This window comes from Athene noctua, chromosome Z (genome assembly GCF_965140245.1).
Source record: "Athene noctua chromosome Z, bAthNoc1.hap1.1, whole genome shotgun sequence".
Taxonomy (NCBI): Eukaryota; Metazoa; Chordata; class Aves; order Strigiformes; family Strigidae; genus Athene; species Athene noctua.
This window is the reverse complement of record NC_134077.1, coordinates 26,251,669-26,275,964: the sequence shown is the minus strand read 5'-3', so window position 1 is coordinate 26,275,964 and position 24,296 is coordinate 26,251,669. Positions and strand designations below refer to the sequence as shown.

Here is a 24,296-nt window from a genome sequence, read left to right as displayed (position 1 = left end):
AAGTTTTGAAGTTCAGAAATGTGTTTATTTGAGTAGATTCTTCTTAGGTAATTCTTAACAATCAGTAGAAGAGTAATTTTAACTGATTTTTTAAAATTATGCTAAACATAGCATTTTTGTGTTTTCCATGTATTTTCACAGAAGCAAGATCAATTACAAGATGAAGAGGAAAGAAAGAGCTCCTGGGTTAGTCAGGAGCGACAGAAAACACTGGACAGACTTCGCACATTCAAACAGGTAACAAGAATAGTTGTTCTTTTCCACGTTTCTTTTGCAAAAGACATTTTCACTCATGCCAGGACTATAGTACCCTGTTAGCTATTCTCTTTCATTGTGCAATTAACTGTTCTTTGGAAAATCTACAACAAAATATGGCATTGGTGGTAATGAATTCCTCTGGCTGTTGCATTTCCAGTGCTGCAATAAGCTTCTGTTCAGTCTTATATCTGTATCTTGTGACAAGACACTTAGCAAATATTCCTTAAAGAAGTATAATCTAAATGGTATTTCCTTAAAGCATTACTGTCTGACATACCAACACTATTACTGATTGCTAGAACACCTGCCAGTAACTGCCCCCTCCTATTACAATATAAGTATCAGAAAATGGATAGAAGATGGAATGAAGGGGAAAGCAGAATCAAAGGGGTAGTGGAAGAAAACAGTATTAATTGGCAAATATTTTTTGTTTTGATGAATACATAAAAAAATACAGGTATGAGAAGCTTCTTTACTGGAAAGCTGTCTTGTTCAGCAGTACACTTTTCATATCCCTATTGTTTGCAAGGCTTGAATTGCATAACTTCAGTAAATTAAAGCAAATTTACTTATTTTAATCAGCAACCATTAATGAACTGACATTATGCATGAGCATGTTTATATTGTTACAATCTCTGTTGCTTTATATCTACCAAAACTGTGTAAAGTGTATTAGACCTGTTGTCACGCACCTGTCTTTCAGAAGCAGTTCAAATTTTGCAGAAAAATGCCAGTGATGAAACTAATAGGAAAAGACAGCTATTGAGGCAGCAAATTTAAGAACTAGATTAAAAATACTTTGGAAAGTCTCAAAATGTTTGATGTTTTCAAGAGATTCCTTTTTAAGAAGTATGATTCACATTAGGTCAGAGAGGACTTCGTTGCAGAGGGAGCCATTGACCAGTTTTAGAAAAGGAAAGCAAGAGGGAATTTTATATTTGTTTCCATAAAAATCAGTTTTGAATGTACAGTCTGGTTTTCCAGTGAAATCCTAATTCTAACTCATGTATATCCCTGGCTAGACCAATCATATGTACATTATGACTTAACCAAGAATAAAAATTCAGAAAATGGATCTTTTTTTTGCATAAAGGTGAGGATATATTTGCTTTGGTTTTACATCCAGAGCAAAATGAATAAAAAAAGATCAGATGAAACCCTAACAATGGGTACTTAGATTCTGGAATAGTGTGTTGTATGTACTTATCTAACTGTCAATAACTTACTCACTTTAGCGGTACCCTGGGCAAGTAATACTTAAATCAACCAGACTACGGCTGGCTCATGCAAGAAGAAAATGTGTGGCCAGCTCAGTGTCCTGTGTCAATCAACCTCAGTCTTTGCCAGCGACCATACAAATCCAAGAGAAAAGTGAAGAGGTGGAATTGGAGAATGCAGTTCAGCCTTTGCAAGTGCAGGAGTCCACAAGCTTAGAACAACTTCAGGGTATTTCGTTACCTCCCAATGGTGTTACCTCTGAACTGCCTCCTGTTAGTACTTCTCCACTCACCATTAATGAGCTTCAACCAGAGACTGTTACTGTTGTACAGCTTCCACCTATTTTGCCTCCACCACCTCCACCTCCGCCTCCACCTTTACCCTCCAAGGAAGATGCCACCAAATCCTTAGAGAAAAGCGACAGCTTTGTTAAACGTCAGAGTGAGGAGAAGGGAGTCCAGCACTCTTCTGGTGTCCCACCAGCACATCTCTTTGACAGCAGTCAGCTAGTCAGTGCCAAGAAGAAGCTTAAGAAGACTGGTGATCTGGAGGGTTTACAGAGGAGGAGAGGTAATGTTTTAATTTCTGTGTAATTGTAATGCATATCTGTTCCTCTTTTGAATTACTCTATAGAAAAAATCCATAATTATGAATGGGAAGTTATTAAATCCTTTCCAATTGACAAATGCTGGCAACACAAACAGATGTTACGATCTTTATGACAGCGTATGGTATACTTGTTCAGTTAGAAAACACTTGTGCAACTTAGTCTATGATATATCATGTTAGACTAGCAGGGAGATAAATGTTTCCTAAATGCATATTTTCCTGTCTAGTTTACAGCCAGCACTGCAAATACATGCTTCACCTTGAGTGTGCAGTGGTTTTTTTAGTAACAGAATTTTACATAATTTGTGACCTAGTAAAATGAATACTTGTCTTGGGACATAGGAAACCTTGAGAATGCTTTTTTCAAGGTTTGTTTAAGTTTTTCTACAAAAATCCACAGACCCTCAAGTAACCCTTGAGAGCTGAATAAGGATATATACATATAACTACAGTTGGAAATTAAATCTGTAATCATTCAGCAAAGCATGTTAATAAATAGTTAAAAGATCAAAAACTTCTTTGGAAACTGAGGAGAATGAATAGAGCACAAGGCTGAGATGGGAGATGTGTTACATCTTGTTGATTCTGTGCTACTTATTTTTAACTGTTTATCCCATATATAAAATGGGGAGAACAGCAGCCATGCTTGAACAAAATAATCCGGTGTTTTGGTGAAACATGCTATATTGGAGCGAGGTTTTTATTCAAAAATCAGAGATGGCTTTTTCAAAAGCACTTGGCTGAACTGTTTTACTGGAAGTCACTGAGAAAAAGTACATCAAGTGGGCCTTAATTCACGCTGCTGTAATATGACTGTCATAACATTTTATTAAAGATTCTATCTGGCTCTGTCAGCTACTGCTACAGAAAACATCCCTCTATTGATATTTTCCCTCATCCGGATAAAATCAAAATTAGAACTGTCTTCATCGATCAGACAGAAACACAAAGTGTTTCCTCTAGAATTGTCCTTAAATAACTGAAAACCCTTGAAGCAACAGCATAGTTACAGAATTCTTAAGCTCTTAAGAATCTTTCAGGTTGCAGGTACAGTGTCTTAAGTTCATTGTCAATTTTGATGCTGCTGTGCTCCCTTCTTTTTCTGTAGTCCTGTTTATTTTTCTGATACCCCTTTTATCTTGTAATTTTATATAAAGTGCGTATTGTGCGTGCAATTTGATATACATCATAAAATGACAAATATAAAATCAAATTATATCCTCCCTCTTATGAGTATTGTTGATGTCTGCAGCAGCACTCTACCTGCTGCTCTGTGTTTCCTGAGTTGTTCCAAGTATTGGCTTCAGAAACTTGTCTCTGTGTGACAGACGAGTGTTTTTACAATCCTTCCTTCCTTCCTCCTTCAAATGTGCAGTCCTGTATTATTCTTCTGTTTTTCTCTTTTCCTTGTGTCTGTTCCAGCTGTCTGGGCCATTAGTCAGATGGACAAAGCACACTCATAAATGCAAAATGAATTTTAAAAATACACAAAAAAGAACTGGAGATGTGTATTAATCTATTGGTTGCTATGTGCTGCGTGGTATATGTGCTAGCGTATGTGAGGCTATTTCAAACTGTTGTACTTTATTATAATGCATTGTAGTTTTTCAAAGAGCCAAAGTGTGATTTATATTTCTGCAGAGAACTAGTTTCATATTGGTGATAAAGGAAGGATTTGTGATAAAGTATTAACTCTTCTCTGTTTTCATTAACTGTAAAGGAAGGCAATTTATACATGCAGTCTGTGACTAGGTGCTAAATACGTACATCAATCCAGAGAAGCAGGAAAATGCATGCTGTTGCAGTTGACTGTGCTGCTGCTTCTCTCACTGCCATGTAGTAATAATCATACAATATGTAAAATTAGCCACAAAATGCAAGTGCTGAGAATAGACTACACAGTCTAATACTTAAGATACATACTCATTACCTGAGTTTTGAAGTCAAAAAAGATAATGTAGTAAACACTTTCTTTGTGTTGGATTCATTGCAGCTGTTTTGACTTTCCTGACTGTAAAGAGGAAAGCCATATTGTAAACCCCAAAAGGGTTTACTACCCACCTGATAGGAGGTTGAATGGTTTCAGAAATTGTAATTGTCTGTGTAAACCAGTTTTGACCTGGTAACAGGGAAGATAAACATGTAGACTAAACCAATGTTGGAGCTACCATTATACTTATGGTGTAGACTATCGGATTAATAGTATGTGGCTACTTTTTGGTCTGTAGGAAATAGAAATGAAGGCTGATAAAATTTAGTAAAAATAATACTGAATTTGATTTACTGCAGTGAGCTCCCCGATGGATGAAGTGCTGGCTTCCTTGAAGCGTGGCAGCTTTCACTTAAGAAAAGTTGAGCAGAGAAGTCTCCCTCCTTTTCCTGATGAAGATGATAGCAATAACATCTTGGCACAGATCAGGAAAGGGGTGAAACTGAAGAAAGTGCAGAAAGATGTTTTGAGAGAATCCTTTACAATTCTGCCTGATACTGACCCTCTGACAAGGAGCATCCATGAAGCATTGCGACGAATTAAGGAAGCATCACCTGAATCGGAGGATGAAGAGGAGAGTTTGCCTTGCACAGACTGGGAAAATTAACCTGTAATTAATCTACATTTACAAAGAAAAATTTCTTCAACACTTTTTGTATACAATAGCGGCTAAGCCTCAGGTTGTGCATTCTAGGAAACTTAGTATGAACGTGACTAAACTGACATCCAGTGTGTTAAAACATGCACATATGAATTTAGTATAAGTTACTTTTCAAAGAATTTAAGGTTTATAGTAAGGAAAAATTTTTATTAGGCAACATCTTAGCCTTTTATTGTCTGAATACTTTTGCTGAATATTGACAGGACTGATCCTTTAAAAAAGGCTCTTACTTTGTTTAATAAGTTTGAAGTGACTGTTTGCAGCTTACTGAAAAGCTGTAAAAAGTTTTTAAGTAACAAAGCAGCACAATGACTCTTGGACATACCTTGTACTTATTTTCTAATTGCTTCTAGCCTTGTAAAAATTTAGCATGTTTATTACTTTGGACTGAATAGCTCCAAGTGAAGGACAGTTAGATCTGACTGCTGAACACATTGAAATCTCATCGGTTACGCTGTGTGACTGAGTCTTTGATAGTTTGGTTTCACTCTGTAAAATCTCTGACTTAACTGAATTTCCAGACTATTAATAGTAAATATACAAATACAATTTATACGTCTGCTATTCATACAAATCCCATGAACTTTCCTTATACTAAGCTACAGTGCCTGAAAGTACAGATACTGGACTTCAGCAAATGAATTTAATGATATCAGAACAAACCAGAAATTACCAGGAGATTAGTTTTTTAAATTATGGCTGCATCAGTAGCACAAAGAGGTTCTTGATTACAATAAGAGCATATAGTGCTGTTCTTCTGTGGTGGTTCTTCTCTGATACTGGCATGTGGATGAACTTAGGTCTTAATGAAAGTTCCCACTAAACTTAAAATTTGGAGAAAAGAAAGGTGTGACAATCTGAAGAATTTAAAAATCTGTTAAGAAATTAAAGGTATTTTGAGAGTATGGAAGATAAATATTTATAATCCTTGCAACACAGCTAGCAGTAGGAAAAAGATAACCTTTCTGGATGTTTACAGTCAGGTATTTCTGCCCTGGTTAGTTATTACCGTAACTGGAGAATGATTGGTAAAGCATTACAGCTGTTTAAAAAGTGGTGGTGACTTAGCACATCATCTGCTGAATGTTGTTGTGATTATGAAATACTATGTCTCAAACTGTTCCATGGTGTGCTATTTTCAAGTAATAATATTTAAAATTTTTGAAAAGGAAAATAAATGTTGCTTTTATTTCCTCATGAACTAGCCATTGGCCACACTAATGATTTCATACTGTTTAATTATGGGCATGCTCCCTCTATTCCACACCAAATGTACTGCTAGTTCTGGAGTTGAAAATACAGAAGTGGAGTTGTACTTAACTCTTGCTGAAACTCAAAGTGAAAATAATTTTGCTTGGATGTTACTTTATTCTGTACTTACATACTGAAAACTCACTACCACAGCCCTTCAGAAATCAAGTGACAGCTATAAGAAAAGACATGGCTCGGAATTGACTGGGCTTTCTCAATGCAATTATTCCCTTTTCATTTCACAGAAAACTGAGCAAATATAAACTTTGATTTGACTTTATGATTTCAGTAAAGCTAAACTTACTCTTTGAGATTGTCTTTTTTTAGCAAGAATATGCTTTAATATTAGGGGCCATCTAAAAAAAAAAAAGATGAAGGAATTTTCCAAGAGTGACTTTGAATTTTTTTTCATCTAGTTGGTGGACCTCCTAAACATTTTCCATTGGAAGTGTATCCTCTCAGAAGTCTCATGTGTACATTGCCATACAATATAAATACATGTTTTCCTCTGCTGTCTTTTGCAGCCCTATAGAAGCAGTTCAGAGTGCAGGCTGAAAATCACTGCTGTGCAGTACCTGTAGTGTACTGGTTGTTGTCTCCTTTTTACCAGTCTACAGTTGTGGTATCTTCCCCTTTTAAGGATGCACTCCTGTCAAATGCTGGTCCCGTGAAATCACTTGGACCTAAAGTAGGATGGATGCAGTATCAGAGTTCTGAGTGTGTGCCCCTTGGAGTTCTTCACACATCTGAGATCTGCTTTCTCTTTCCAATGTCCTATTTTATTATAAAAGCAATCCTGTTTTCATGAGATGAGACTATTTAACAGATAGTACAGATCTGATTGAAAAGTGATTGTTCAAAATAGCTAACAGCTCAGAAAGGAAAAATGGGACCCTGCTATGGAAGTGTGTGAAATAATCTGGGAGAACAGAGATTGAGACAAACACCTAGTGAAATTCAGCTGAATAAATACTTTTCACATAGATGAGTGTGCTTGCTTGAACATACAGACTGGTTATCCTGAATTTACTACACGAGTAAAATCTGATGGAAGTCTGTTGTAGAAATTGCAGAATAGTATTTTTTAATAAAAGATTATCCATTTAATACCATGCTTTAGGAGTGACCTACAGATTTTTAACTGGAAGCCCTGCACATGCAAAAATCAGTTGCGTAGATGTTGGGTTGAAAACAGTTATACAAAAGTATATTGTCACATACGTTATGAATTATGCTTAATACATGTATATCCTTACAGGCTAAATGTAATGCAGTTATTTGCCTTAGGAATGAAGGCTAAATCTGATATAATGATGTATGTTGTATCAAGTGCCAAAGTGTCTTAATGTATGTGTAAGGAGTATTAACATTGCCCACTGAAGTAGTTTCATTAATTACTGAAGTTTGAAGGTAAACTAATAGCAGTTCCTGGAAGAGATCTAGTCCTCTCTTGTATTACTTGCTTTATGAGTTAACTTCTACATAAAGTTATGACTAACTTTTTTAAGAGCAGTTCCTTTCTTACAGACACTCTAAACCATGTACAAAAATGTTGAGGCATTCTGTGTTTTGGAAGTACAGCTGAAAAAGCAGTATAAAGATGCAGTAGCTTCTGTATGAAAAAATCAGATTACTGGTTAGCAAAAGTATTCCAAGCCTATCTGTGTGTGAATGTATGTGATGGAACACATAAATCACTGCAGTACATTAAGAGTGCTTGAAATACTGTGAAATCTGGGTTCCTGGGTGCGATGGACACAGTAACAGATAAGAAGCAAGCTTTTGTTCTCCATAGTCTTCTAATTCAGTATTTTGGGCCTCTTCAAACTCTAATCTAAGTTCACTGCCAATAATGCCAGAAGGCAAAAAAAGACCTGGGCATATGCTGTGTGTCCTGGCTCCAGAGTTAGTGTGTCATTACCCTGGGAGCAAAGCAAATCAAGGTTTTTGAAGATGCTGCTTAGTGTTACATGCTGGAATTGCCTGATACATTGATCAGAGAGTATTTGTACAGCTGTTTAGCTTTTCAGACGTTCCTCTTTCTTTTTTCCCAAACAGGTGATTCACAGCCACTGATGTGAGAAAAGAAACCTCAGTTGAAGATTACTTTTCTTCTTCATTTCTGAAAATTCAGAGCCAGCAGTTATGACCATCAATTCAACCAGAGGCTTGCTTTCTTTGGCAAATGATTTGGTATATGGAAAAAATGGCCTGAAATGTTAATTTTTGAGTCACTTTTTTCTTGTAATTTGTTAAAAAAATTCTGGTGGGGGCAGAATTGTTTAATGTGCATTTTTTATAATCAAGAATGCCCTATTCTTAAGCACTTTCTGTATTTGCGTTAGAAATGTGTGGCCAGTTAAGTGTGGGGGGGCATGTTGATTTGGGAGAATACTTGCTGTTAGAGTAAGTTTGGGATTCAGCCAAGACATCAAACCAGCTATAAAATGTCCCCTTCACTGCACTGAATATATAATCTGCTTGAAAATCCAACTAAATAGCTCCTTGCAGAGAGGCTTGCTGTGTAGCTTCTGGTGTGGTATTCCAGAAAGAGCAGAATTCCTAGTTGCACTACAGTAGCTGAAATTCAGTAACATGAAGCTAAGATTATTTTTTTGTCTTCTTAGTTTGAAGAAGTGTATGTCAGGATGAAAAGTAACAAGTGACCACAGCACAATAAGAACAAGAGTTGAATTCAGTACATATTCAAGAATGTGTGTGTTTCCAACATGGTACATTTAGCAAGACATACTGCAGCACTTTTTTAGAAGGTCATTTGTAGTCTGACACCTTTTTGAAGTGGACATTTTCAGGCTTTTAAAAAATATTTAGCTATGTTGAACCAAGTTATACCTTTATCATTTGTTATAAGAAGCAATATTTTGTAATTTCATACTTAAAATTATTTTTCTCTTTTGGTTTAAAATGGCTTGATTAAGCAGCCTTCTTCAAAAAAGATGAAAGCACTTAAGCATACTGATAATTCAGCTGTGAAAATCATGCTTCTCTTGCTGGATTTCATTATTCCTGTTAGTGGCTGCAAAAAATGTTTGTGTTTCATACCCAAAAGCTTACTAGCTGAAAAAAAAAAAGTTCCATTTTGATCCTGACTCTGTTATTTTTAAAGGAGAGTTACAGCTTCATCTGCGGTGAATACTTAACTTTATGACTAATGGCTGCAGGCAGCTACTCTTAAAATACCACAGTACTGAGATGTAGGTCAGTACAGCGATCCAGGTAGCCTCATACCATCTAGAAACTGCATGTGATAATAAAGTCAGCCCATTACAATTCTAAGAAAACTGAATTGTCACTAGCATTTTATTTTTACTGGCATGATACTCACTGTGTTTGAGAAATACGCAGTCCCTGTCCTTTCTGCAGTGTGGTCCATTCACTGTTCCCCTTGTGACAGACAAACTACTATCTGTCTGTATTTGTTTGGATTTTTTGAAGTGGAGTCATACATTGCTGCTGTCATGAAATGGAACACATACTGTGTTAACATTTATAACAGGAGATTTCATGTCTTGCCATTTACTTATGTAAAGAGGAACATGAGAACTTATATTAGCAATAGCCCGTGTAACCTAAAGGAACCTCAGCTGTCTAACCCTTCATTGTTTTGCTGTGGCTGTCCTGAAACTAAAGCTTTGTCAAACATCTCGAAAGGATGTCACTTTACTCTTGCTGTCAGCAGGCATTTTCTTAGCCTTGTTGCCTTATTTATAAAGTTAGTTAACATTCATTTTCAAAGCACCTGTGAGCAGCGTTACTGTAGAGTTGTATCGATTTTGCTGTATTAGTCATCAGGTCTGTGTTTTTCTATCCCGAGATCAGTTGTATGAAACACTTGATACTGACTTTCCAAGGACCTAAAACAACATGGTATTTTTTTTCTCACACTGTTTCTCTGAACCCTGAGTTACTTTGTGTGGTTGCAAGCTGTCCAATACTGTGTTCATGTAGCAATAACAGCCATTTCAAAGTTCATCAGTCATTTGATGTTGCCTGTACTGTAAGCAGCGGTGTGTTTGCTCTGCATACATCTGTCTGTATTTCCAGTCATACCACATGTTAAAACCAAGGTAATCAAATTTTTGGCTGTAGCACAAAGCAGAACTATGATGTATAATAGCATTCAGATCATAAGTTCATCTAAAACTTAGTGCTAAATTAACAGTGGTGGTTGAGCAACTTTTATGTCCTTTTTTTCCTATTTTCCAGCCTGAAGTTTTATTTCTTACAGTATGCACATGAGACACTAGCAAAATTCCAAACCAAGGAAAATAGAGTAATATTAAGGTATAGGTGCAATGGTCCCCTTGCACAACATTTGTGTCTACAATTTACCACTGTGTTGTTATTTATCTAAATAGCTCCATGCTGTACTGTAATACAGTTTTCAAATTTGTTTGCCATGTGATCTGTCAAGTTTGCCTTGGAAAAATGTGTGCATACTGATGAAAAATTACTGTCCTTAATCTGTTTTATATTTAGCTGAAATCATAGATTCCTGTAATAGCTTATAGAAATGGAGTTCTCATATATATTTCATGCACACACAAACAGCTGTTATGCTGGTCACAGCAGTTTATATAGAGTTCAAAATGGCCATCTTCAGTATGGAAAGTAAGTGGGGGTTTTTTCCACATAGTTCTAAAAAGAAGTAAACCTGGATTTTAATCCTCCATGAGTCACTAGATGTCATAATTTCATATAATCCTCCACTTTGATATAAAAATAGTGCATATGTAGTATATAGGCATAAAACCTCCCATTCCCTGTAATGTGAAGTTTTCTCAGTGGGATGGCTATAGCAGCAAATGGGGAAAGTTTTAAGTATATTCACAAGAAACTTACAGAAATTATGACAGTCCTATATTGAGATCTGTTCCTCCATAGCTGAAAAAAACCTGTAATAATTGTGTTGGTCCTTGAGAAATCTTAGCAAGCATCACTACAGAAAAAACATAGAAAGATATGCAAGGAAAGAGAGCCTCCATAAAAAGAGTACCTATTACTGGCATTTTTCATTTGTGGCTGGACTTCATTGCTGTGGCTATGTTCTGTTGCTAGTCATTTATCTTAAGCAGTTTGTCAGCTTTCAGCCTTCTTCCATTTTTAGAAATGTCTTTCCTTGTTCAAATTAAAACTGTTTTTACCTCACTGGCTCAGTTACAGTAAGAGTTGCATGATGTTATTGTACAAATGCATATGTGAGGACTGAAGATTTTTTTGAGTGGGAACAAGAAATTAAATACTCAGCTTCTACTAAAATAACCAAAATATAAGGTAAACAGCAATAGTCTTTTGATCAGAAAATCAATCTGTATCAACATGAATTTCATGTTGTCACTCACAGAGGTTCCAGATACTTTACAAATAACCAGTAATCTTATTTCATTCACTTTACTGTATTTTCATATGTTAGTTAATCTACCTGTCTAGGGTAGATGAAGGCTCTGTCATTTTTGTTAACCATCACTTTTAAGGATATATATATTTTATTTTTTTTTTTAATTTTGACAGTCTGCGTCCTACACCAGACACCTGTAAAATAAATTAGTATGATTATATATTGTGTTCTTTTGTGGCTGCGTCAGGGATAGAACTCAACATACTTCACTACATTATTTGTAAAGAATCATTTTGAGTATAGGCACTATATTCTGTAATGTTTAATATTAAAGTAATGATAGGTGCATTATTGAAGAAACTTACTAAGAGGAGACAGAAACTTAATGGTTAATGTTACCCTTATTCTGTTTGTTGCACTGAATTTCAAAAGTGTAATTTGTAGATCAAGTTTGCTCACGTGTAATCAGATTTTCTTTCCATTGTAATGCTTATGTAATTAAATTACCTGGATATATTTCTGGTAATGATTCATAAGCATGGACAATATGTTGTTATGTCTGGCACTACAGAATTGATGTTAAAAAGAAGCAAAGCTTCTTGCAAAGAAAAGGAGTAAACAGGAGCACCTTACTGGGAGAGCGCGTTGCATGACTTCAGTGCTACTGGAGCTGACAGACAGTAGGTCATCCTAAACTTGACTGCAGATTGCTCTTTGGTGTAATAAGCACATTGACATACTGCTATCAGTGCTGTAAAATGTACAGCAATGTCTATTTTTAACCTATTAATATATTGTAACTTAAATTCATTTTGTAGGAAAAATTTATATTTAATTGCTGCCTAATACAGAAATACTTAAGAATTTTTAGGAGGGTCAAGGGTGGGTGGTCATGCCCGTATATTTTTGGGAGGGGGTGTTGTATATACGGTTCTTTGCACTTCCTGTTCAGTTTGATCATTAATCCAAAACCTCCAGCTCTGATTGTAGTGAATCTGCAACCTGAAATCTATGTATTTTTATTGTGATTCAGGTCTTCTGTATTCTGTGGCCCAGGGCTTCAGAATTTGACAGAAAAGGTCATCTTTCCATTCTCAAATGTGAATACTCTAATGTACCTCTAATATGGAAAATGACCAAGCAATGAATTTTACTCTGCTGAGTTTCTAATATTAGAGTATTATTTAAAGCTGGTATCTAAGGCTACTAACCAGCAGTGTGTCCATTTGTAACACGGAAAAAGGACGATGGCCATTTTGGTGAGTATAATCCAAACTCTGGAGAGATTTTATTCTAGAGACTGTCAACCTGTTTGGTAATTAGTTTGCTGTAGACTTGCTTGGTTTTCAGATTTAGAAACATTTTTGATTTCTTAATTCGGAAATAGGTATTGGGGATTAGGGATACTCATTTAATATCTCCCAGTATGTTACTGTGGTTGCTATATCTTTTGAATTTCATCTTAAATACATACAAATACATCATCATAAGATAAAAGCTTAAGAAATATAGATGGCTGCAGGTTGTCTTGCATGAGTGAAGCCAGTGAAGTTTAATGAAACCAACTTCATAGTTAAGCCTGCTGAATAAGTAAAATAATCAGAAAGAAAAGCAATTTGCCATTCACTAGCTTTGTGCAATATTATCAGTAGACTCGAACACTACTAGCACATTGTGCTTGGCTTTAAGAAAGTTCTTTAACTCCATTATATTAAAAAGGACCTATTAAATGCATATTTTATTGTAAACGACTCTGCAAATTTACTATGCCTAAAAATACTCAATGTTATGAAGTATTAAGCAACAAGTATGTTAAAAAAAAGTAAAAAACTAAACTATTTCTAGCAATACCTAAAATCTAAGAAAGTTTTAACTCTCTGCTTTTTACTCTTTTTTCTTTAGTGCAGCTTTTCTGCAATGCAAGTTTATTGCTGTGTATTTCATGTTTTTTATTATGATGACTCAGAAATTTAAACCTGTACACAAAGTACTGCACTCACCTTCTTGTACATGCAATGTAACATCATACTCACAGTTTTGGTGCTTTAAAATGATTCCTTTTTTCTTTATTAAAGGGTATTTATTTGACCACTGTCTGGTTTTAACTTTGAATATGTATCAGTATTAAAAATTAATACAGTTTGCTTCCCACAAGAAGGAATCCATATATGGTTCATTTAGGTTTCCACTGTCATTCTTTAACTCCTCAAGCTGCCTGTCATTGTTCAGTGGCAGATGGTTGTGCCTAAGCTCTGTTGCAGCAGGGGATAATTATATTTAGGTAACATCTTTGTAAACTATGTCACATAAACTGTTTAGGTATTATAGAAGAATCTTGCTCTTAAATAATGCAGGATAGTTGTGCTTAACTACAGGTCATACACACTTTCCATCTCTTAATCAAAAGACAAAAATACTCTTATGAAAAAGAGTAAAAATTTAAACCCAGAAACACTAAGAGTTTAGCTCCCTTATTGGACTATTCTACCAGTTTAGACCTAGCTAGTTGGCAGCCCCTTACATGGAGATTCCACCTGCAATTGCTTAAAAATGCAAATAATGATAGTGGAAAAGGTCAAATCAAAAACATGGCATCTCCACTATTTGCTTTTTTTGGCATATGTACAATATAATATTTCAGAAGCAAACTATAGATTGTATATGAAGAACGTGGATACTTTAGAAGTACCTTTATGAGTGTTCTGCAGAGTTTAACCTTTTTTTTTTCCAGGTGAGGGGAAATATTCCAAAATAGATGACCAGTCATGTCCCAGACTAGGGTTGCCTGCTGTTTGTTTTATTGGATATTTTTTATACATCTTGTGGTGTTACTTTTCTAGGCATAAATCTTGCTGAAGAGGTATGTTTGTACTGCATATCTTTTTTTCTTTCACTCTTGTGCTTCTGGTACAAGAACTACAGCACAGGTAAGTCAGCGCAGGCAGGTTCTACAGCCAGCTAGTCCCTTAACATGAGAAGAAAAAAATGCAGTGTATTTCAGCGTATGGAATTTTTTAGTGCATTACAATCCTGAGAAAACAAGAAAAAGGTATGACCCTTCTAATAACAAAATGAAACAAATATTGCATTTGTAGTACAAATCTACACTGTAAAGTGTCTTAACCAGAATTTCAGACCTGTCTGGCTCAGGTTTTCTGGTGGCATTTTTCACTTCTGGGGATAATGGCATATGCTGTTCATTTTGGGTGGTGGCAGAACATGTAGAACAACTAGGAAATGTGTTTTGAAATCAGCAAGTTTTTTGATCATCACTCACTTTTCTTATGAAAGAGGAGGGTTGTATTTGTAGCTGAGGTGTGTTCCTAACGCGCTCACCATGCCCTCAGCAGTGTCTGTGACCCTGGTGTGTGTGCCTTCACAAATTCTGCTCTGCAGGACAAACTTGTTTAGGTGTATTTGCTACCATCAACTGGTGTCTACTTTGAAATTGGCTTCATTAGTTAAGTACCTGCATTTTTTATTACTAATAGGTATTCCCACAGGTTGGAAGTATATTTAATGCATGCATCAGAATGGCAAATCAGTGAATGTATCTGCAGGCACACTTGGAAGGCAGTGGTATGTTACTCAGAATAAGGTCTAAATGTTTGTACAACACATAGAAGATGGGAGATGGGTAGAACCACCATTTATTTTTTCTGTTCGTTACATGTTGGATGTAAAGGAAAGGTACATTGTAAATAAATACTCACTGGGCCACAATCCTTCTCAAACTTGTAGAAATAGAACACCATCTCTTTCTCACAGAAACCACTGGTATATGCAGGGTTTGTTTCTGTTACACCACTTAATACTCAGCAGTAGGGATGGGGAGAAGGGAGAGAAGTAAAAAAGTGAGTTTCTTGGATCTCTTTTTCCAAAACCTATGAACTGTTCCTTTTCTCAGCAGTTCTTACTGCTGCTTCTCATTGTAGGGAGAAGCTGATTTTACAGGCTCTATTCTTCCTGCTGTAGGAGGGAGCTTACACAAATCTTGGACTTGTGCAGTATCTGAATCATCCAAACCAGTGTGTCACTGCCACCACTGAAGCCTGAGCTTTATGCTTAGAGAGCTACAGAGTTTTGCTACTATGTTTTTACCTTTTAGGAGGGATGTAATTAACCCAGCAATAAAACAGGCTCTGTAAACTTCAGATGTACTGTGTCAGCCATTTAAGGGCATCACTTTGCTGACACAAATGGCAAAAAACAATTAGAAGTTTTAATAGGAAGCTATAGCAGCATCGCCACATAACCTGCCTTGCTTAGGGAAGTGTTTCAAGTTTATGTCCAGCTCTCCATCCTGCAGAGTTGCAGACCTGACTTCGTTCCCACAGAGGTGCCTTCCTGCCCTTTCCCATTTTGCACTGAGACACTCACTCTCTCGTTCCTTCTCTAAACTTTAAGGAAATCTTCACCACTGTTACGCTAACTGTCCAGATGTTCATCAGCTCAAAGACAGCACATCTCCCTTGAAACACTGCCTCAAGAGGAAAGGCTGGTGGATAAAAACAGGCAGATTCTTACCTGTGCTGTTAGAGCTGCTGCTTATCTGTGTAATGCAGGGGTTCACTCCTCAATCAACCAAAACTCTGGGGGAAAAAAACCCCCAAAATTATATTGACAATATAATCTGCTGCCTTATCCCTTTGTTCCTATGGTAGTTGGTGCTGTCTGTGGGATGTTTGCTGGAGATGCTTGTGCCACAGACAAATCACCTGTATTGCCTTCTTTTCACTCCTTACCATAGAAGACAGTAGACTCCCCTCAGACGTGTCACTATAACCCATATTGCTTATATAACGCCAAGCATGTTCATGGTCTTTCAAACAAAACTCACTGTTTACTTCATTCTTCTATCTTAAACAACTTCCCTAATTTGCATCACACTCCCTCTGTATATTACTGTGTAAAAGTCACAGGAATAAGAAAAATTGAAGAATCATGCAATTCATACAAAGCATTTATATTAACTATGCTTTTTCTTCCTCGGTACTTTATTTTAATCCCATTAAATTTCAGTAAGGAATATAACTGAGTTCTTAGCATACAAAATCATAAATGCATGCTCAAACTGCCATGCATGTTCACTGCACAATTTAAAGAACACAACAGATGTTTTATGAATCAACTTCATATGAAGCTTCATAAAGTGATGGCCTTTTTTTTCCCCCCGACCCTCACTTGCGGTGAGTAAAAGTGACTGTTGGAAGGAACAGAGTCCTGCAGAACCAATTTGATAAAGAAGCCATTGCACACTGCTCTTGGTTTCTAATGACATGATTAAAAAAATTTCTTGAATTGGCATTAAAAATAATAAAAAAAAATATACATCCTATCCTTTGGAGCACATGTACCTGTGTCATTTCCCTAATACTTTCCTGAATGTTTCCACTGATAGAAAATCACAGCCTCTACAAGTGATCCACTGCAGTGCCTACTAGTTGAAGGTTTCTCTTTATAGCAAACTAAGCTGAAACATAAGGTCATTACTTCTTCTCTTGCCTGCTATCACTGTATGAACAAATTATGTGCAACAGTGTTTTCTGTGTCCCATAAACCATTCCCACCTCCCACCCCCACCTTGCTCTGTCACTCAGCTTTAAATTCAGCTGTGCTTGGTGGGTCAGTCTGGCGGCCTTTTCAAGGCCTGGCTATTCATGGGCCATTCGTATGGTGCCCAAGGCCAGCAGATGGGATCAAGAAAAGCCACATGCTAGTGAGTGACACTTGGAGCGTGTCTACTCTCATTTAATCCATTCCAGGAAAAGACAGGAGGAGTGTAGGACCTGACCTCAGTCAAAGGTAGCATTAGTTAACCATGGTTGATTGATAAAGCAAATTTCTGTTCAGGAGATGAAGTTTGTAACTTTTTTTTTTTTGAAAATAAAAAAAGTCAGGCTATGTTCTCAGGGAGAACATGAGCTGCAGGTTGCCTACCAGGACATGCTTTGCTTAGATTTGTATACAAACTAACATATAGTACATCTAAGACACATTTAAATACTCAAAACCAGTTAAGTTCCAAGTCAATTTCAACATTTCACAGAAAAAAAATCTTCAAGTCTTCAGATTTTAATCTCAGTTTGCAGTAAGAAACTTTGAACAGAAACTCTGTGTTCCAACCAGCATCTGTCAAGACTGAATGATCAACCACCTGGGATAAACCTGCATCAGTTACCCAACAGGTCTAAAGTATTCCTGGATACTCAAGGTTTCAGAGATGCTTCTGAGTAAGAAGTCATTTAGTAGCATTGGTACCATCTTGGTTAAGCGAACGTAAATTTAGCTTCTGCTCCCTTTGGAGCTCACTCAGTGAGCCTAGCTTTTTCCCAAGAGGACACTAAGATATAGTCCATTAGCCCACCATTTCATTGCAACAGCAAGTTCCTTTAAAAAAAATTATAATGTACTGAAATACTATTAGAATGTCTTCACTGTAACTTCTTCTGTTAAGACCTTCCAGCCGATGACAGTCCAATCCCTTGACACACCACTGTCACCAGCTATTTTCCCAGTAGCTACACCCCAGTTTTTATCCAATAAAGACATAGAGCTATGCTTATGGGGGTCATGGAGGTCAGTTTACAGCTTCCTCAAGTAGCAGCTCTCTCTTCTGGTACAGCATGCCGAAAAGAGAGACTTAAAATGTCACGGCAAAGTCCACAGCCACCTAGTAGTTACTCTAGAGCTGTAAAACCAGCCTCAATGGCTGGTTAGTCTTGTCTGCTTTTATTCCCTAAGTAAACCCTCTTCTCTGCCAGAGTTACAAACATGATTGCATGTTTGGACATACCACGAGTCCCTAGTATAGCCATGGGACTGACTTCCACTGCAGTCTGTGAGGCCTTAATTCCTTCTGGATTTTTAGATACATACGTCTTTGTTACAGCTTCACCACTGCAATTTGGCCAAACCGTCAAAATTTCCTTAAAAACCTTTGAACCTACAGCACTGTTTGCTACCTGCCTGTCCTGCCAGTCTCATAGCTAGATTTCCCATTCTGACTCAGGCATGTTGCAGCTGTTGCACAGAAATGTACTCTCATCTGTGTACTGTTTCTCTCAGGGAAGTTTCCATATGCTGCTTTAATGCCTTTCCAAAAGATCTGCCTCCTATCCTAGATGATGACAGAAGCCCTCTGACTTGACAGGCATTTTTGTTGCCAGGTATATGATCCCTTTGTTTTAGCAGGCAAATCAGCTCAGCTTCTGAAAGCAGCCTGACACGTTACTGTATTTTGACTTGAGGAGTTACACATGCCTTACAGGAATTTTCTATTTCTGCAATGCAGTCATCATCAATAAAGAGCATACAAACTCCTGCTTTCTGAAAATACTTGCATTGCTCTCTGTTTTAGCCAACTTTGATTCAAAGCACTTCCTCATGGCATACTTCCGTAATGCTTGAGAACCTCCCTGATGTTCCTCATGGCCTCTTGGCTTTGGCTGTCTGTCTGTCTTCTTTGCTGAGGCTAAGAGATGTTCATACACAACTCAGAGTACCCCATATCTACAGGTCTCTTTTATGTGGTGGATTTTTGGGGTGTTTTTTTTGGTTGTTTATGTGCCTGCCTGGTGAGCAGGACACTGGGTATTTATGTACCTCATTCCATAAGCAGTTTAGGACTTTCTTACATTTATTGTAAACGTGCTTGGCTGCTCCGTGTTACACAGGAGAAAAGAACATAAGACAGAAAAAAGGAAAAATACAAGAAATACAAGATAGAAAAGTTCTGACTTGTAGGTTCAAATGCTAATAATAACCACCCCACATAAAGCCTTCATAATTTCATTTTCTTTTGAAGAGGTGGGGAAATGATGCCTACATCAAACCAGCACATTACTCTGCTTTTTTAAGCTCTGCAGAATGAAATGTACCCTCTATTTACTCCCCCTGCAAGCAAATCTCCAAATATGCAGAATATTCTGGAGCAAAACGGCTTGACTGGTAATGATGGGGCTACAGTTCAAACCAGCAGCTCCTGAACAAAGGACAATGACCAATGACCCTCTGGGGTTGCTCCTGAGACAGTGAGTGAAGCCACATTTGAGCCAGCTCCCACACAGCTAGCAGGGTGTAGCAGTGAGGCTGAGCAATAGGGGCTTGGTGCAGGGTGCTCACACTAGATACTACCCAAGGTGCTCAACTACACATTAGTAGCCTGGCTCCTCTCAGTAAGTGAAAGTTGAAGAGAGCGGTGCCTTTCACTGATAGATTTCTCATTCCCATTGCTGCAGATTTTTGAGAAACACTGCTGGGATTATAAAAATAACAGTATATTCAGATGCAGAGAAAGCAGATTTAATTTTTACATTTCCATCCAGAGGTAAGGGCTGTGATGTCTCTCTTGCAGGGAAGTGCAAGATCCTTTTGCTTCCCATCTCTTTTGTTTTGTTTAGAGAAATTTCCTGTCGTCATTTAATAAAACACAATCCAGACTCAGAGAATTTAAAAGGTCTTGTTTCCTCTCTGAAAATCTTAAGCTTGCAAATATCTGCATAACCATGTTTAACTCAAAAGGGGAAATCCATACACACAGATTATACTTAAACATACCTTGTCAGTGTAGCTCTTCCTCTCCCCTTAGCAGCTGGATACGTGTATAGTTTGTGAAGGTCCTGGGCTCTGTCTCCTTCTTGATCTACTGGGGAAAAATTCTTCCTCTTCAAGAACTACCAGTCACAAAAATGCAAACTCTCTTCCAAGAAAACTTCTAGGTTGCTGTTCTCAATCTAGCTGAAGCAAAAGTAGCTGACATACTGCTGGATCCATGCAGTGAGATGAGACTCAGGTAAGAGCAGATGAGAATCCCCAGAGCAGGGATGGACAAGATCAGAAACTACTTCAAAGTTAAAGAAAAACCCCAAAACCCAGCTCAGAACTTTGTTACACAGACACCACAGGTGATGGCAGGAAAAAGTAAGAGAGTGTTGTCAACCACTGCTGATGACTAGTAACACCACCAAACCTCTACAGTTGTAAAGATAAAAGACTGAAAGGGCACGAGGTTTGCAGACTGTTAGGACTTTGGCCACATTCAAACACACACCTAATGCTGACCTTGAGAAGCCTATAGGAATCAAAGCAGAGTTTTGGGGAAAGCAAGGTGTGCTCAGTATTAGCATGATGTGAATGCCTAAGGAAAGCAAGATCCTTTCTAACAATTTGTTGCTACTGCACAGTGCAGGTGTCTGTCCTCTGCAATGCAAACCGTTCTTGTCTATTTTACAGCTACCAGGTCCATGTAAGGGAATCTTTCTGACAACTCTGGATTTCCCCTGCCACTCCCTCCCAAATGTAAACCATCTTTGATAGTTACTCCTCCTTCCCATACTTGTATCTGAGAATGACACAAACTGCCAGATGTATTGTTGCAGCTCAGCTTTACTTGTGCAAGACCCATCAATGAGCGACAAAGTGCGTATAAATTACGCTTGTTTTTCTTTGGTCCTAGGATGAGCTGCCAGCAGTGCAGAGGCAGTACTGGCACCTACAGGTCCCTGAGAGGTTGTGGTGGGCAAGCTATGAGACCCCATATGGTGTAAAACCCACTTCTATCTATAGTATCTAGAGGTATTGTGATACAAACAGTTGCATCTGCTTTCTGGCTGCATTGCACAGTCAGAAGAGTGGACATGAGCTGAACTGACTTCCAGGATCTAACACAAAACTCTGTTCACTGTTCCCAAACATTTAACATAAGAGGGAAAATTAATCCTACTTGTCCAAACTAAATGGAGTAAAACAAGGAACTAATGCCACTAAGCAAAAATACAGATTTAAAAAAATATCTGTTATTCCATGATATGTTCTCTGCTTAGCACCATTCAGAGGTAGTGCACATATGCAGCATTACTAAGAAAATGTAAACAAGACAATTTGAACATCGCTTTGCAGAGTCAGGTCCATTTCCTGAACAAAAATCAGTGTAGAGCTGTCCACTTAACTGGCATGTCCAGTTACTGAGACTGAACTACGTGCATTTGGATGGAGTTTCTTGATGGTCCTTTTTTTAAACTGTCTTTTGACATCCAGACCTAATCTCTAGTCATATTTATCTTTGGCCTCAAGATCCATGATTTCTGCAATCAGCCAAATTCAGAGCTTTTACTGAAATCCACAGGTCTGCAGAGAACTGAGGTCTGCAACAGTTTTCCATTCCTCTCTCCATGCGGTATTTCTGAAAAATGGTTTTGCTTTTGACTTTTGAATGCGGTGTTCACAGAGCGCTTTTCAGTAGCCACTTCAGTACAGAATATAAAAGATGATAGAATGAATTGAGGTTTAGCCTCTTATTGAAGGTAAATCTGAAGTTAATCCCTAACTGGTAGAAAAATTAGCAGAAATCAGAAACCTTTCACAACTGACAACTGAAAAGACACATCCCAAAATATTAATCTTTAATTGATGCACTGTTCATACTTGCAGGGTTTTCTTTAAAGGAATTAACCTGGGAATGCCACTGATAGCATTAAACGATACTTATTTGCGTTACATCTGGTTTAGCCCTTTATTTATTCATATTTTACCTGAAAATGTATTTTCTTAGAGACCTTATAACAGCATTTCTGCATTATCAGTTCATTTTGTTCTCCTCTTTCCTGGACATATTGGCCAGGAAAAGGAATTCCCAGTCTGTAACAGAGAGATTAATTCACATGTTTTACTTTGTCCACATAGAAAAATGCAATTTCTGGACCATTGAGGCATATGGATTATGAACAAGACACTCCAAAAACTAACTATCCAGACGGGGATATACTTACAAAAATCTTTTATGCCAAGGTCAGGATTTCACAACATAACACGCTAATGCAAAATCCAGTAGCACCTGAAAGATTAAGGTAGCTGCTGCTATTACTTGAACATACTTGAAAAAGATTTAAGAAAAAAATAAAGAGGAAAAGTACATTCTCCAGAGAACAGCAAGTGTATTTCAAAATAAAAAACTGTATTTTTGATTTTTTTTTTTTTGTTGGGTGTTTCTGTTAGGTGTTTGGTAGTTCTTTTTGCTTTTTTTTTTTTTTTTTTTTTTTCCCAAGACTGTAGTTGCCATATAACAAGTTATAAGAGTTATGACTGCTCTCCTCTCCAGCGCAAGTTCATGTTTTCAGGCTATGGTACTCAACACTGTTTTTTGACATACATATTCCCATAGTTTCAGCAAAGATAGTTACAATGTATAATACCTGCCTCTGGGAAAGTAATGTTTCAAACAGGCAAACTTATCTTAAAACAAAAGTGGAGAGGCTGCAGCAGGTAATAGCCACCTAAGTATGAACTTCAGGTCACAACTTTTAAACACTTACCTACTGTACATAAATGTTAAAAATAGTCTTAGCAATAAGATTTTATTTATATGTGCACGTATGTCCACCTTATCCCATATTTATGTTTGGCAACTATTTGGGAATTCAAAGGTGCAGCCCTCAGTAATTATTTTTAAAAAAGAAATGAAGCATATCTAGTCTATGAGAAAAGAAATTATCAAATATCAATTTCCAATTTTAAATTTAATTTCAATAAGAAAATATTAAAAATGTGCACATCTAAATTCTTCCATGTTCTGTATATACATATGTGTGTGTACGTATACATAGAAATACTCATGTACCACACATATTCACAAAATTTAAGTGGAAATATTTCTGTCCACTATTTTCCCACATGTAAATGACATAATATCTTTAAAAATGTCAATAATAATAATAATATCATTAAAAATAATATTACATTTATTCCATCATCAACTTTCTGTGGTTTTATTCTTTCTTCATCCTTATTATGTCCACTGAGCATTAACAGGCCAGATTCTCCTTGTACTTCTACAGCTGTTATGCCAACTGAATGTTGCTGACATCACATCAAGGACAGATCTGGCTTACAGCAATTCAAGCGACAGGAGAATCAGGCCCAAACATCCCCAGGTAAATTAAAAATTAGTTGTATCTGCTCATCTGGACCTGATGAAGATATATACACCACCATCTAAAATCCACCGAAAGAAAAACATGTAGTTCACCACAAAGTTTTCAACCAGTAGCACACTGAACCAAGCTCCCCCCCCCCCCCTTTAATAAATAAAATAAGTGAGAAAATACCTAAAAATATGGAGAAAACGTAAACATTGTGTACATTACATACTGTATAATACATGACGGTTTAGAATTTGACCTAAACCATTTTCCTGACTAGTCAGGGGAGACCTGATAAATCACTGGTAAATAAAAACCCGGTATTTTAGAAATAAAGCATGTATTTCTAATATAAATGAGAACCTGTGTGTATTATATGGTATATACACACAGTACACACATGAAAACAAACTTATCCTTTCTAGTTTTGAATAGCAGTCTCTAAGTGGAGAAAATTGTGTTGTACAAATTTAATAAGCAGCTAGATTTCATGTTTAACATTCAAACTAATTTGGGGAGCAAACAAAGGTCCGTGCATCTTTCGACTCTTTAGTCTGACACTCATTCATACATTTTAAAAAAGCCCTCTTCAGCATTACAAGCAATTTATGGCAAGAATGTTCTTTGATGCAAGACACATGACACTTGGCTTACCTTTCAAAGAGGTTTTTTTTAAATAAATCTATTATATAAAGAAATGTGTGTTTGCCAAAAGTCTGTTAAAATTACATCAAAACAACTTTAAAACCTGCTCACTGAGGATAATTGAATTCAATTTCCTGTTTTTAAACGTTTAGTTAACAGTTCAGAATATTGCCTGGTGTAGTTTCAATAAAGATGTGATATGAAGACCCATAAAAGAGTAAACATGTCTCCATTTCAATTTGCTATGACAACAAAACTTCTAGAAACAGCTTTCTTGGCTGGACAAGTTCAGTATACAAGTAATCCCTTACAATAGCTCTATGCCCTTAATGCAATCTGTAATAAAACAGTGCTCCCCATAAGCCATTATTCAGAAAACCTGAAATT

The 24,296-nt window shown here is 36.9% G+C and overlaps 2 protein-coding genes across 10 annotated transcripts in view; one reads left to right on the top strand and one right to left on the bottom strand.

Annotated features, from left to right (window-relative positions):
* JMY (junction mediating and regulatory protein, p53 cofactor) overlaps positions 1–8,159 on the top strand; it is a 65,808-nt gene extending 57,649 nt beyond the window's left edge. Inside the window, exons 8-11 of one of the 2 annotated variants that reach the window (XR_012635531.1) lie at positions 142–237; positions 1,494–2,046; positions 4,375–4,755; positions 8,046–8,149. Coding sequence is in view for 1 of the 2 variants with exons in the window: in XM_074932105.1 (XP_074788206.1) it covers positions 142–237; positions 1,494–2,046; positions 4,375–4,682 (957 nt within the window). In the remaining variant the exon portion in view is untranslated. Of the gene's footprint in view, positions 1–141; positions 238–1,493; positions 2,047–4,374; positions 4,756–8,045 lie in introns of both variants that reach the window. The other variant, XM_074932105.1, reaches the window with a different exon arrangement.
* The window catches only part of HOMER1 (homer scaffold protein 1), a 145,562-nt gene that overhangs the window by 26,107 nt on the left and 95,159 nt on the right, over positions 1–24,296 (bottom strand). The window contains exons 9-12 of one of the 8 annotated variants that reach the window (XR_012635534.1): positions 19,906–22,180; positions 15,874–15,938; positions 14,036–14,311; positions 9,371–9,458 (exon numbers count right to left, since the gene is read on the bottom strand). The exons of 3 other annotated variants lie outside the window; for them this stretch is intronic. Coding sequence is in view for 1 of the 5 variants with exons in the window: in XM_074932110.1 (XP_074788211.1) it covers positions 22,136–22,180 (45 nt within the window). In the remaining 4 variants the exon portion in view is untranslated. Of the gene's footprint in view, positions 1–9,354; positions 9,462–14,035; positions 14,312–15,873; positions 15,939–19,293; positions 22,181–24,296 lie in introns of those variants that run through there. 4 more of the 8 variants (XR_012635532.1, XR_012635533.1, XR_012635535.1 and 1 more) reach the window with 4 other exon arrangements.